Source organism: Mus pahari, chromosome 21, assembly GCF_900095145.1.
Source record: "Mus pahari chromosome 21, PAHARI_EIJ_v1.1, whole genome shotgun sequence".
NCBI lineage: Eukaryota > Metazoa > Chordata > Mammalia > Rodentia > Muridae > Mus > Mus pahari.
In genome coordinates this window covers 55282006-55295800 of record NC_034610.1, presented here as the reverse complement: position 1 = coordinate 55295800, position 13795 = coordinate 55282006, and the positions used below count along the sequence as shown (strand labels likewise).

The following is a 13795-nucleotide window of genomic DNA, read 5'->3' as shown; positions in this document are numbered from 1 at the left end:
TGTATTGTAAGTGATGCCAAATACAGTTCAACTAGCAAAGATAAAAGCTGGCAGACGTCATGTCAATAATGCCTCTGTATCCACAAACTGAAATAATAGACATCTATTCCTTTATGGTATTTACATTACAGTTTTGGCTCCTGGAAAATGTCAATTGTCTGGTACATATAATAGGTTCTTGATCAGTCGTTGGTAAATGACTAAAGTTCTATGAGAAGGAGAGAATAGGTAGACTCCAGTACTTTATGTCTAGATACTAAAGATCCTATTGCCACTGGAGATAAGAAGAAATTGAGGGAGAAGATAATGTGGATGAAGAGTACATAAAGATTATAATGAAATATTTTTGCTAGTTGTAAACAATGATGGGCATAGATTTACTTATTCATCTATGAATTGAATGTGCACTGATTACCCAAGTAATTAATTTCCTCCAAAAACTCAGTAGATAAAGAATGTATGATAAGTGTTATATATATATTTGAACAAAGAGACAATGATCCTTGAGATTGAATTACCCTTAATAAAAAATTTATCCTTTCTTACTTGCATTATTCCTGCTATGTGCCAAACCCATATGGATTATGAATATGTAGCAACTCATTATGAATAAATCTGAGAAAATCATCTTTATAACTTCTATTTTCTGAAATGAAAAATAGGCAGGGTTCATAGAAAGAACAGAGTATGTCTGGAAAAGAAACGAGACCACATGTCAGTGAACCTTAGAAATAATTCAAATATCTTTTGTTTGTCTAAAATTGTTTAATGTAGTTTGTGTTTTATTTTGTCAAATATAAAGCCCATAAGTTATTCTTCCTTCATATCTGAATAGTTCAGCTCCAAAGTTAAATTTCTATCAAGCTTTTTAATCATTGTTTTTTTTTTTTTTTATAAGCCTTCATGAAGTTTTGAAGATGACATTGATTGCATTTTCAAATCAGGGAACACAAGAAAGTGAATAGAAACAACCAACTCCAGAACTCCAGAGCGGCCCAGTACCTTTTTCTGTGTTTTATTCTCACACTAAGCTGTGGTGGAGAGAAACAATGCTGCACCTCGGGAGAATATTTTTCCATTGACTTTAAATCCAAATATAAAGCTTCTTACCTGAAAAGTTTTTATAATCCACTAAATCAAACATCACGATAGCAACAGCTGACCATGTGATAATCAGAGCGATGACAAGAAGCCAGGCTGCAGGGGAGCTGAATGTTGTCACAATGTCTTCGGTGACAGACCTCTTCAGCACTTTTCCAGGGGACTTAGGAATAGATCCATTTTTGTTGTCTATCACAGTTGTGGTTGTAGATGCATTTCCTAGTTGCACAACCAGAAAATAAAACACAATTCATAAATTAACTTCAAATATAAGAAAGCAAATAGCACAGACTCTATGAGTTTAGCAGACTGTTGATGCTGGTTTCTATAGTAGAATCCGCCCATGCAATGCAGGACAATAGGCCATAGCCCATAACCACATTAGCTGAATTTCAGCGTTTTACCCTGATCGCGAAATCCAGGACCTTAAATGAAAAGTGATATTCATATCCTGTAACATTTCTCATTCTCACTATTAGAAGCAACAGTGTGTTTCTTTTGTGTCTAGATGAATTTTATTAGATTAACCTCTATTTAGACTCTCCTGCAGCTCAGAAAGCAAGCAAAAGTAGCATCATTTATGGAGAGAATGAAAAGCTGTAATGAAGTACTTCAAATGAATGAAATATTTCTGGATATCCTGAACATATTGTGTAATGTGTCCTCATGGAGATCATTATATGTCAGTAGGTATAGACAACTACGACTGTCTTACATTACCAGATACTTATTATTAGAACTAAGAGATTTTATATTATCAGTTAAATTACTTATCCTTGATTTTAAGAATTTATAACTCATGCACAATGCACAAAATATATGAAATAACAAAGTTATAAACGGATAAGTCACATGTATCATTTTAAATCTCACCATTCAAAAACAACTGGTGTTAAAACCTTATTTTTTCTAATTTTCCCTAGATAGATGTATATGTAAATATGTTTAATTTGCTCGTAGCTAAGAAATATATAAGTGCTGCAAGTATTTCAGTATAAGAAATTCTTTAAATCAGGAACTAAAGTATGGGCTCTTGAAAGAGATGTGTAAAAAGTGATGCTTCTGGTATAATTTTAGTTTATAAGGTATTTTTTAAAGTACTGGTTGAATACTTGCATGCAAAGTAACGTCCTGGTTATTGAAGTCTGAATATATTTTTCTTCATAAACTGACAGTTTATCTTCACAGAAATAAGATAAAAGGCATATATTTCTTTGACTACCCAGAGATAAGAAAAGCCAGCATATATCAATAGGTACTAGTTTAAATAGAACACAGCTACACAAGTAATTTTTAAGATAAAATGGCAAATATGGTCTTAGATTTTTCAAAAGACAAAAATGTTAACCAGGGCATCATTGGCAAGGTGTTTTAAATAAGACTTCTAAGTAGCTTTTGATAGGTATTAGCAATAATAATGCCAGACTTTCTTTTTCAAAAAATGAAAAGGACACTATGGAGATGCATGCTTCAAGTTCATGAACTCAATTTAGTGGAAATGATAGCAAGATGGGATACTACCTTTAAAAATGGATTTCCTGCACTGTATTTGAAGTGGTACTCAAAGAAGAAAAAATTAGAAAGAATTCACATCATATCCTCTCATTGATTTTCTTGCCAAATTCCCATCACTCCTAATGGTAGTTCTGAAATGGATGATTGACTGCAGTGCTTTGAAATGAGATTTAAGACCCAAGTGAGGCTACAAGTGGATCAAATCTATCGAATAATGATTTTCAGGAGAGTAAATGAATTATGAGTGTTTAGGAGTAGCCTACCTGAAAGTTGATATGTTGCTGATCTCCGGTATTTTGACATCTAGAAAGTTTTCTACTAATCACAAAGAATTGCCTCTATACTCCAGAGGCACTTGAGTGTGTCAAGCAGTTGAGCTGCAGACAACGCTGCATCACCCATGGTGTTTTACAATTGCATGTGAAGTTTTAACAAGATTTGACTCAAATTTCTAGAATCTTGACCTCATGTTGAGAAAGTAGAAAACTTTAAATGCAACATTTTCTAAATCATTTTAATCAGGAAAGAAAATAGAAAATGCAAAGTTAAGAAAGTATGCAAGTTCAGTTTAAATAGTAATATCATGTTTTATTTTGTTTTGTTTTTCTTTTTTGTTTTTAGAGACTTGATAGAAGTTCTGAACCTAAATATACTTTTTGTGATTCTGACAAGAAAGCTATGGCAGAATTTTCAAACAGATGAAAATGATAAAATGAACACTAATTTACTAATTTCATTACCCTCTTTAATTTATTTTTACCTTCACACTGCCAAATTTTCCACATATAAATTAATCAAGGCTCACGTGATATAGAAATGCACAGTGAGAATTCAACTAGAAAACAACAAATAAATGGAAAATACTCAGAAGGTAATCTTCCCTTTATCACAAAGCACACAAAATTGTACTTTTCATTTTCCATTCAAATTTGCTACTGAATTTGCCCAGCACCAAAAGACAGAAAATTGAGAGGGCATAAAATTGCCTTCCTTGACAAGATAAATGCAAGGAACCGACTGTAATCTGAGACTACATTATGTTTTAGAAGCACGTTAAACATGTCAAGATCAGGTTATTGATATTCTGGAAAGAATGAGGGGTAAACGTTACTGGACAGTTTGACATAGGCTTTGCTTCTTGAAACGTCGCTCTTCAGAACTGGACCAGAGACATCAGGCCCACTTTTAAATTCTATTCATTTTAATTATTTTGATTGCGATATAGAATCATGTACCAGAGAAGTGGGGATCTGACTGTACAGCCATGCAGCTCTGCATTGTTAATTAGAAAAAGAAGCAGCTTGTACAATGTTTCCAAAGATGGTTTCACAATCAAACCATGTAGGGAAGTATACATCAGAAGCCTACTGGCAGAAATTACTTAACCTCACTATCCCTTATTGATCAGTCGAAAACACTGCCAACTACACTGCCCACTTTTATTCCTGTAAAGAACCAATATGAGGCTGGACAAGAATCTCCAGGGAGACAAGCCTAGATTACAGATTGGTAAAACAATGCATTTTGCCTAATAAGCATTATGAGTTTTGCATTTCAGCATGGGATGTAGTTTGTGAAATACACTATATGTCTTCAACATTTGGAGAACAGTGGAGAAAGATGGAAGTTTATACCATCAGCATCATATGTGTACCCAAAATATACTAAAAACACATTCACCATCTCATATTGGTAAACTTTGTTCTGTTTGACTAATATATATATATATATATATATATATATATATATATATATATATGAATTTTCTAGAAGGTCTCTTGAAAAGATGCTTGTGCAAGTACAAAGTTGAAAAGGTTATAAATATCTGTCTTTTAACAATGTAATTGGTATTTGTAGAATGTATATGTATCATATAGAGAGTCAGGATGAATTAATTATGCTTTTCTGTAAGTATATAAAAGCTAAAAGATATTAAGAGAAAATATATAAAAGCAAGCAATAGTGACCTTTGTTAAAATAGTAATATATTCTTATCAATATATGTTATATTTCTGACCTATCAGAAATCATGTAATTTTTTTTAAAGAATGCAAATTCTAGATATTTGAAATATACACAAAATCACTATCCCCTTTCTAAGGATGAAAATTATTTTTGTTAATCTGGAACCTGATTCTCTGCCAAATTCAATTAAAGTCACATATTTACATTAATATCATACTTCCAAAATGTTGAGAAGGTATAATTGTAATGAAGTTATAGAGGGCATTTTGGTTACTTGTCTAGTGAGTAAGCAATATGTAGTTATGTTTAAATTTTTTCATACAACGTATTTTATCACACTTTTTCTTCCTCCAACTCCTCCAAGATCCTCCATAGCTTCCCCCTACCCACCTATTCTCTCTCTCTCTCTCTCTCTCTCTCTCTCTCTCTCTCTCCCTATCTAACAAAAAAAAATAAAAACAATATAACTACTAACCATCTACTTCTTCTATTCTTCCAGTGAGTGAATTTTTTCTTTCTAAAGTTGAGTCCAGAATGAAGGCCAATTCTTCATCATCTACCATAAGAACAACTTCTAAAACAGCCTTGGTCATTCAAATCACCATATTATTCATACCTGTGAGGGGTGTTATAACTTCAATACCTCATTTTTCTGTGAAACAATTGAAAGCAATTATTTTTCTGTTAGCAGATAGTGAGTACAGGCTGTTAGTGGTTCTCAGGTCCACCACAAAGAATCAGCTACAAGATGGAAAGAGCATCAAGATTCTTTGCCTGTTATTTCTTCATCTGGTTGCACCATGATAATGGATCAGTTAGAACGTTCTGAAACCCAGAACTTTTATTAAAATAACTCATAGGTTTAAAAGGAATTAGATTTAGTCAACTCTGGATGACATAATAAGATCCATAGATTTACACATGTGCCTCATATACTCTGATGACATGGTAGGATCACTATAAAGGCTGCATTCCTGACTGACAGCTGGCTGACTTCTTAAGATGTTTCCAAACAGTAGACAAGAAACAATACCTCTGAGTGTCTGCTGCTGTAAAAACAATAATTGTACTCCAAATTTCCCAGACTAATTACTTTTTCTAAACCTAATTTCCTCACAACCGTCTAGTTCTCTAGACCTAATAACATCAGTTAAAGATTAATACTTGAGCCAGTGATTAAACGGGGGAAGAGATACAGTTCCACCTTTGTTTTTCTTTTTCATTTTAAAAGTACTAAAACAAAGTGAGTTCCAGGACAGCCTAGGCTATACAGAGAAACCCTATCTCAAAAAAACGAAACAAAACAAAAGAAAAAAGTACTAAAATATCTTAAGCCTAATAAGCATAGCTATTTGATAGAACTGTATCTTTCACTTTAAAGTAACAGAAATCATAGTTGGTACCCTTAACTATATGCCCTGAAGTAGTAACTGACAGTAGTCACTAGATATAATAACACACTACAGAATTGGAATGTAATAGGTTGTAGATTAAAAGTTATGTGGCTGGATTCATGTCAAGATGTGCTGGGATAATGGCACGAAACTTGTGGAACTGGCCAACCAGTGACTGGCCCAATTTGATGTCCATTCCAATGTTTGACACTGCCTGCATGGCCAGGAACCAGAAATAGGACAGCCTACAGCTCCAAGTTAGAACCAAACATGACTGTCAAAAAAAAAGTCAATGAAATGATTCCAAATGTTATTCTGTGATACTCATAAATTGGTGCCTCCCCCAGTTGTCATGAGAAAAACATCATCCAACAACTGATGGATTCAAATGAGCAGCCAAACACTTGTCGGGGTGTTTGAAAGAGGGAGATAAAGGATTGTAGGAGCCAGAAGGGTTGAGGACACTTATACAGATTAAACTAAGCAGGGTTCTAGAGACAGAAGTGACAAACACAGACTCTGTAGGGTCTAAGCTAGGTCCTCTGCATGCACATTATAATTGTGCAACTTGATATTCGTGTGACTACAAGCAGAAAGCATCACTGACTCTTCTGATTGCACTTGGGATTCTTCCCTCCTGCTGGTTTGTCTCTTGCACCCTTACTATGAGGGTTTGTAACTTGTTAATCCATGTTCTGTATGTATCCCTGGGAGGCCTGCTTTATTTGGGGGGGGGGGGTCATGGGGGAGTTCTGGAGGAGAAAGGGGTGGGAGGTGGCTGGAAGCAATGGAGGGAGAGGAAATTGCTGTAAGGATATAATGCATGAGGCAAGAAAAAAGAAGAGGAGGAAGAAGAAAAACTAGAAATTAACCAATATGACCCATACCAATCAGGGTCGTTTTAGGCAGGTCTACGCTCAGTTCTTGAATCTAGAAGTCTCAGAAAAGAAGATCAATTTTTCTAAATATGTCAGATGTTCGGGAGTTGAATCTATAGAAAGTCTTCCAAATTTCCTGAATTCCATTTCAGAGAAACAGTAGCAGATTTTTTTTTTCTTCTTAGCAACCTCATTTGAATAATATAAATGTATAATCATTTTTGTTGATGAATTAATTTTCTAGTACTTTCTTTTGACACCTTTTCTTCCTCAGTTGAATTTGCATAAATGACTTGATTCACAAAGCCCTGACAGTCATCTTACAAGATTATCCATTGCCGTTGAATTGCAAAACCCATAGAAACAAAAAAAGCCTCAAGTAATGACATTTTATTTCATTTCGAAAGAACACCATACTGAAGATTGCAAAGCCATTAGCTCTTTGTATGAGTTTTTTATTCTCATGTGTGTTTTTTACTTTTTTTTTTCTGAAAGACATTTTCATGGAAACACAGTCTTCAATAAGAATTAAGCATCCCCTACTGTGTTAGCCCAGTAAATTCATGTGACATTAAAATTTAGCAACAGTTGTTGTTTAGATTCAGAGTTAGGATGTTACCTATCAAAGTATGTAAAAACATTCGCATTCTTTTTATTAATGAAAAGGAGGCTTTTTAAAACTTTTGCTTCAAACTATGGTTGCAGAAAATGGTTAGTGAGGTCTACCCATTGCCATGATTAACTTTTGAAACATAAGGAAATGTAAAAAGTATATGTAGCCTACTCTTTTTGTAGGTGACAACATAAGAGCAAGTCTTCTTTATCTAATATAGTCAAACAAATTCATAGCCATTTACTTATTACTTATTATTATTTACTTATTTTTTCCATATTTTCTTTATTTACATTTCAAATGTCATCCCTTTTCCTCCTTTCCCCTCTGAAAACCTCCTACCCTCTACCCCTACTCACCAACTCACCCACTCCCACTTCCCTGTCCTGGCATTCCCCTACACTAGAACATCGAGCCTTCACAGGATCAAGTGCTTCTCCTCTCATTGAAGTCCAACAAGGCCACCCTCTGCTGCATATGATGCTGGAGCCATGGGTCCCTCCATGTGTGTTCTTTAGTTGGTGGTTTAGTCCCTGGGAGCTCTGGGGATATTGGTTGGTTCGTATTCTTGTTCCTTCTAAGGGGCTGAAAACACCTTCAGGTCTATGGGGTGCTTTCTCTAGATCCTCCATTGAAGAACCTGTGCTCAGTTCAGTGGTTGGTTGAAAGCATTCATGTCTGTATTTGTCGGGAACTGGTAGAGCCTCTGAGGACACAGATACGTCAGGCTCCTGTCAGGAAGCATTGTTGACATTCATGATAGAGTCTGAGTTTGCTGACTGTATATGGGATGGATCCCAATGTAGAGCACTCCCTGGGTGGTCTCTCCTTCAGTCTCTGCTCCATACTTTGTCTCTGTAACTCCTTCCTTGGGTATTTTGTTCCCCCTTTCTATGAAGGACCAAAGTATCCATACTTTGGTGTTGCTTCTTGAGTTTCATTTGGTCTGTGACTTGTTTCCTGGGTATTCTGAGATTCTGGGCTAATATCCACTTATCAGTGAGTACATACCATGTGTGTTCTTTTGTGATTGGGTTACCTTACTCAGGATGCTATTTTCTACTTCCATCCATTTGCCTAATAATTTCATGAATTCTTTGTTTTTAATAGCTCAGTAGTATTTCATTGTGTAAATGTACCACATTTTCTGTATCCATTCCTCTGTTGAGGGAAATCTGGGTTCTTTGCAGCTTCAGACTATTATAAATAAGGCTGCTATGAAAATAGTGACATGTGTTCTTATTACATGTTGGAGCATTTTCTAGATATATGCCCAGGAGTGTTACAGCTGAGTTCTCAAGTAGTATTATGTCCAATTTTCTGATGAACCACCAAACTGATTTCCAAAGTGGTTGTACCAGCTTGGAATCCCACCAGCTATGGAGGAGTGTTCCTCTTTCTCCACATTCTCACCAGCATCTAGTGTTACCTGAGTATTTGATCTTAGCTATTCTGACTTGTGTGAGGTTGAATCTCAAAGTTGTTTTGATTTGTATTTCCCTGATAATGAAGGATGTTGAACATTTCTTTAGGTGCTTCTCAGCTATTGGGTATTCCTCAGTTGAGAATTCATTGTTTAGCTTTGAATATAGAGTTATTTTTATATAGAGTTATTTGGTTCTTTGGAGTCTAACTCCTTGAATTCTTTGTATATATATTGGATATTAGCCCTATATCAGATGTAGGATTGGTAAAGAACTTTTCTCTATCTGTTGGTTGCCATTTTGTCCTATGCACAGTGTAATTTGACTTGCAGAAGCTTTGCAATTTTACGAGGTCCCATTTCTCAATTCTTGATCTTAGAGCATAAGCTATTGGTGTCCTGTTCAGGAAAATTTCCCCTGTGACTATGAGTTCGAGGCTCTTCACCATTTTCTCATCTATTGGTTTCATTGTATATGGTTTTATGTGGAGGTCCTGGATCCACTTGGACTTGAACTTTGTACAAGGAGATAATAATGGATCAATTTGCATTCTTCTACATGCTGACTGCCAGTTGAACCAGCATCATTTGTTGAAAATGCTGTCTTCTTCCACTGGACAGCTTTATCTCCTTCCTAAAAGATCCAGTGACCACAGGTATGTGGGTTCATTTCCGGGTCTTCAATTTTATTTCACTGATATACCTGCCTGTCACTGTACAAAAATGATGCAGTTTTTATCACTATTCCTCTGTAGTACAGCTTGAGGTCAGGCATGGTGATTCCATCAGATGTTCTTTTCTTTTTTTTTTTTAATTTTTCTTTTTCTTTCTTTTTTATTTTTTTCAAGACAGGGTTTCTCTGCATAGCCCTGGCTGTCCTGGAACTCACCTTGTAGACCAGGCTGGCCTCGCACTCAGAAATCCACCTGCCTCTGCCTCCCGAGTGCTGGGATTAAAGGCGTGCGCCACCACGCCCAGCTGTTCTTTTATTTTTGAGAAGAGTTTTTGCTATCCTGGATTTTTTGTTATTCCAGATGATTTTGCAAGTTGCACTTTCTAACTCTATGAAGAACTGAGTTGGAATTTTGATGGTGAATGCATTGAATCTGTACATTGTTTTTGGCCAGATGACCATTTTTACTATATTAATTCTCGCAATCCATGAGCATGGGAGATCTTTCCATCTTCTAAGATCTTCTTCGATTTCTTTCTTCAGAGACTTGAAGTTCTTGCCATACAGATCTTTTACTTGCTTAGAGTCACATCAAAGTATTTTATATTATTTGTGACTATTGTGAATGGTGTTGTTTCTTTGACTGTTTATCCTTTGAATAGAGGAAGGCCACTGTTTTATTTGAGTTAATTTTATATTCAGCGATGTTGCTGAAGTTGTTTATCAGGTTTTGGAGTTCTCTGGTGGTATTTTGTAGATTACATAAATATACTATCATATCATCTGCCAATAGTGATATTTTGACTTCTTTCTTTCCAATTTGTATCCCTTTGACCTCCTTTTGTCATCTAATTGCTCTGGGTAGGACTTCAAGTACAATATTGGTTAGGTAGATAGTAGGCAGCCTTGTTTAGTCCCTGATCTTAGTAGGATTGGTTTAAGTTTCCCTCCATTTAATTTGATGTTAGATACTGGTTTGCTGTACATTGCTTTGACTATATTTAGGTGTGAGCCTTGAATTCTTGATATTTCCAAGAGTTTTATCATGAAGGGGTGTTGTATTTTGTCAAATGCTTTCTTAGCAGCTAATGAAATAAATGATCATGTGGTTTTTTTTTTTCTTTCTTTGAGTTTGTTTATATAATGTATTACAGTGATGGATTTCTGTATATTGAATCATCCCTGCATCCCTGGCATGAAGCCTACTTGATCATAATGGATGACCATTTTGATGTGTTCTCTGATTCAGTTTGCAAGAATTTTATTGAGTATNTTTGCATCGATATTCATAAGGGAAATTAGTGTGAAGTTCTCTTTTGTTGTTGGGTCTTTGTGTGGTTTAGATATCAGAGTAACTGTGGCTTCATAGAATGAATTGGGTAGAGTACCTTCTGTTTCTATTTTGTGGAAGGTTTTGAAGAGTATTAGTATAAGGTCTTCTTTTAAGGTGTGATAGAACTTTGCACTAAACCCATTTGGTCTTGGGCATTTTTTTTTTTTTTTTTTTGGATGGGAAACTAATAATGACTGCTTCTATTTCTTTTGGGGTTATGGGTTTGTTTAGATCATTTGTTTGATCCTGATTTAAATTTGGTACCTGGTATCTGTCTAGAAAATTGTTCATTTCCTCCAGATTTTTCCAGTTTTATTTAGTATAGGCTTTTGTAGTAGGACCTGATGAGTTTTTGGATTTCCTAGGTTTCTGTTGTTACATTTCCCTTTTCATTTCTGGTTTTGTTGATTTGAATATGGTATTTGTACCCTCTGCTTAAGCTGGCTAAGGGTTTATCTATTGTGTTGATTTTCTCAAAGAATCATCTACTTGTTTTGTTGATTCTTTCTACAGTTCTTTTTGTTTCTACTTGGTTGATTTCATCCCTGAGTTTTATTATTTCCTCTTTGTCTTGCTACTCTTGAATGTATTTGCTTTCTTTTATTTTAGAGCTTTCAGTTGTGTTGTCAAGCTGCTAGTGTATGCTCTCTTCAGTTTGTTTTTGGAGGCACTCAGACCTATGAGTTTTTCTCTTAGCACTGCTTTCATTGTGCCCCATAAGTTTGGGTATGTTGTGCCTTCATATTCACTACATTCTAAAACATTTTTAATTTCTTTCTTGTTATCATTGAATAGAGTGTTGTTCAGCTTCTAAGTATAAGTGCGCTTTTTATTAATTTTGTTATAGAAGACCAAGCTTAGTCTGTGGTCTGATAGAATGCATGGGATTATTTCAATCTTCTTGTATCTGTTGAGGCCTAGTTTGTGAACAATTATATGGTCAGTTTTGGAGAAGGTACCGTGAGGTGCTGAGAAGAAAGTATATTCTTTTGTTTTAGGATAAAATATTTTATAGATATCTGTTAAATCCATTTGGCTCATAACTTCTGTTAGTTTCACTAAGTCTCTGTTTATTTTCTCTTTCCGTGATCTGTCCATTGATGAGAGTGGGATGTTCAAGTCATCTACTACTATTGTGTGAGGTGCAATGTGCTTTGAACTTTAGTAAACTTTCTTTTTGAATATGAGTGCCCTTCTATTTGGAGCATAACTCTCAGAATTGAGAGTTCTTGGTAGGTTTTTCCTTTGATGAGTATGAAGTGTTCTTCCTTATCTTTTTAAATAATATTAAATTGAAAGTTATTTATTTATTTATTATTTGATATAGGAATGGCTACTTCAGCTTTTTTCTTGGGACCATTTGCTTGGAAAATTGTTTTCTAGTGTTTTATTCTGAGGTAGTGTCTGTCTTTGTCACTGAGGTGGGTTTCATGTATGCAGCAAAAGGTTGGGTCCTGTTTACATACCCTGTCTTTTAGTCTATATCTTTTTGTTGGGGTATTGAGTCCATTGATATTAAGAGCTATTAAGAAAAAGTAATTGTTGCTTCCTGTTGTTTTTGTTGTAAGAGGTGGAATTATGTTTATGTGGCTATCTTCTTTTGGGTTTGTTGAAAGACTACTTTCTTGATTATTCTATGGTGTAGTTTTCCTCCTGTGTTAGAGTATCTTCTGTACCTGAGATTCTCTTTTATCTATTGTATTTTGTTGGTGATGCTTGCATCCTCTTTTCTATGTTTTCTGTCTCCAGAGTTGTCTCTCTTTGTGATTTTTTTTTTATTGTTTCTACTTTTATTTTTAGATCCTGGATAGTTTTGTTCAATTCCTTCATTTGTTTAGTGTGTTTTCCTGTAATTTTAAAGGGATTATTATTTTTTCTTTTGTATTTCCTCTTTAAACACTTCTACCTGTTTACCTCTGTTCTCCTGTATTTCTTTACAGCAGTTATTTATATCCTTCTTAAAGTCCTCTATCAGCATCATGACATGTGATTTTAAATCTAAATCTTGCTTTTTCAGTGTGTTAGGGTATCCAGGGCTCGCTATAGTTGGAGAACTGAATTCTGATGGCGCCACATAGCCTTCATTTTTGTTGACAAGGTTCTTTTGCTTGCCTTCCACCATCTGGTTTTCTCTGGTGTAAGCTGGTCTTGCTGTCTCTGGCTGGAGCTTGTCCTTCCTATGGGCCTGTAAGCCTAGGTCAGCACTTCTGGGAGACCAGCTCTCTTCTGGAGGTACCTGTGTACAGTGGACTGTGGAACAGCCTTAGCTCCCAGGTTCAGATGGGAATTGGCCATGCTTTCTACTTATAAACAACAACAACAACAACAACAACATCTACAACAACAACAGCAAAATCCCAATTTTGTCAGGAAAACACAAAAATTAAAGTTGCATTTTTTTCATATTACATACATGTGAGAAAAGATAATGTAATGTGTAACCCTAACCAATGAAATAACAAATTTTATTCTCTTAGGATTTCTTTTGCAAAACAATTACAGTAAATCTTTTTCATATATCTTTAACTATATATAATATAAACTTTATTATCAACAACATAAATAATACTTTCTATACTTAATCTACAACTAATGTTATTTATCTATTGGGATTGAAAACAGGATTTTAACTCTCCAATGAAGTAGAATTTAATACTTTTGAAGTAAATATGCTTATTATTGAACACAATTGTAATAGCAGATTAGCAGTTTAGTTAAACTGGAACCAAAATCGACATCAAATTATCTGAAAAGTATACCGTATTCCTAAAAGTGTAGTCCAAATTTTGATCCCCCACCCAGATACAAAAAAATAAATAAATTATGAATTGAAGAGTTTCTGCTAATTGAGAGGGAGGGGGAGGGAAAGGGAGAGGGAGAGGGAGAGGGAGAGGGAGAAG

General features: G+C 35.0%; 1 protein-coding gene across 1 annotated transcript in view; it reads right to left on the bottom strand.

Annotated features, from left to right (window-relative positions):
- The window catches only part of Trdn (triadin), a 398410-nt gene that overhangs the window by 344356 nt on the left and 40259 nt on the right, over positions 1 to 13795 (bottom strand). Inside the window, exon 2 of the mRNA XM_029532915.1 lies at positions 1111 to 1320. Coding sequence (XP_029388775.1) covers positions 1111 to 1320 — 210 coding nt within the window. The remainder of the gene's footprint in view (positions 1 to 1110; positions 1321 to 13795) is intronic.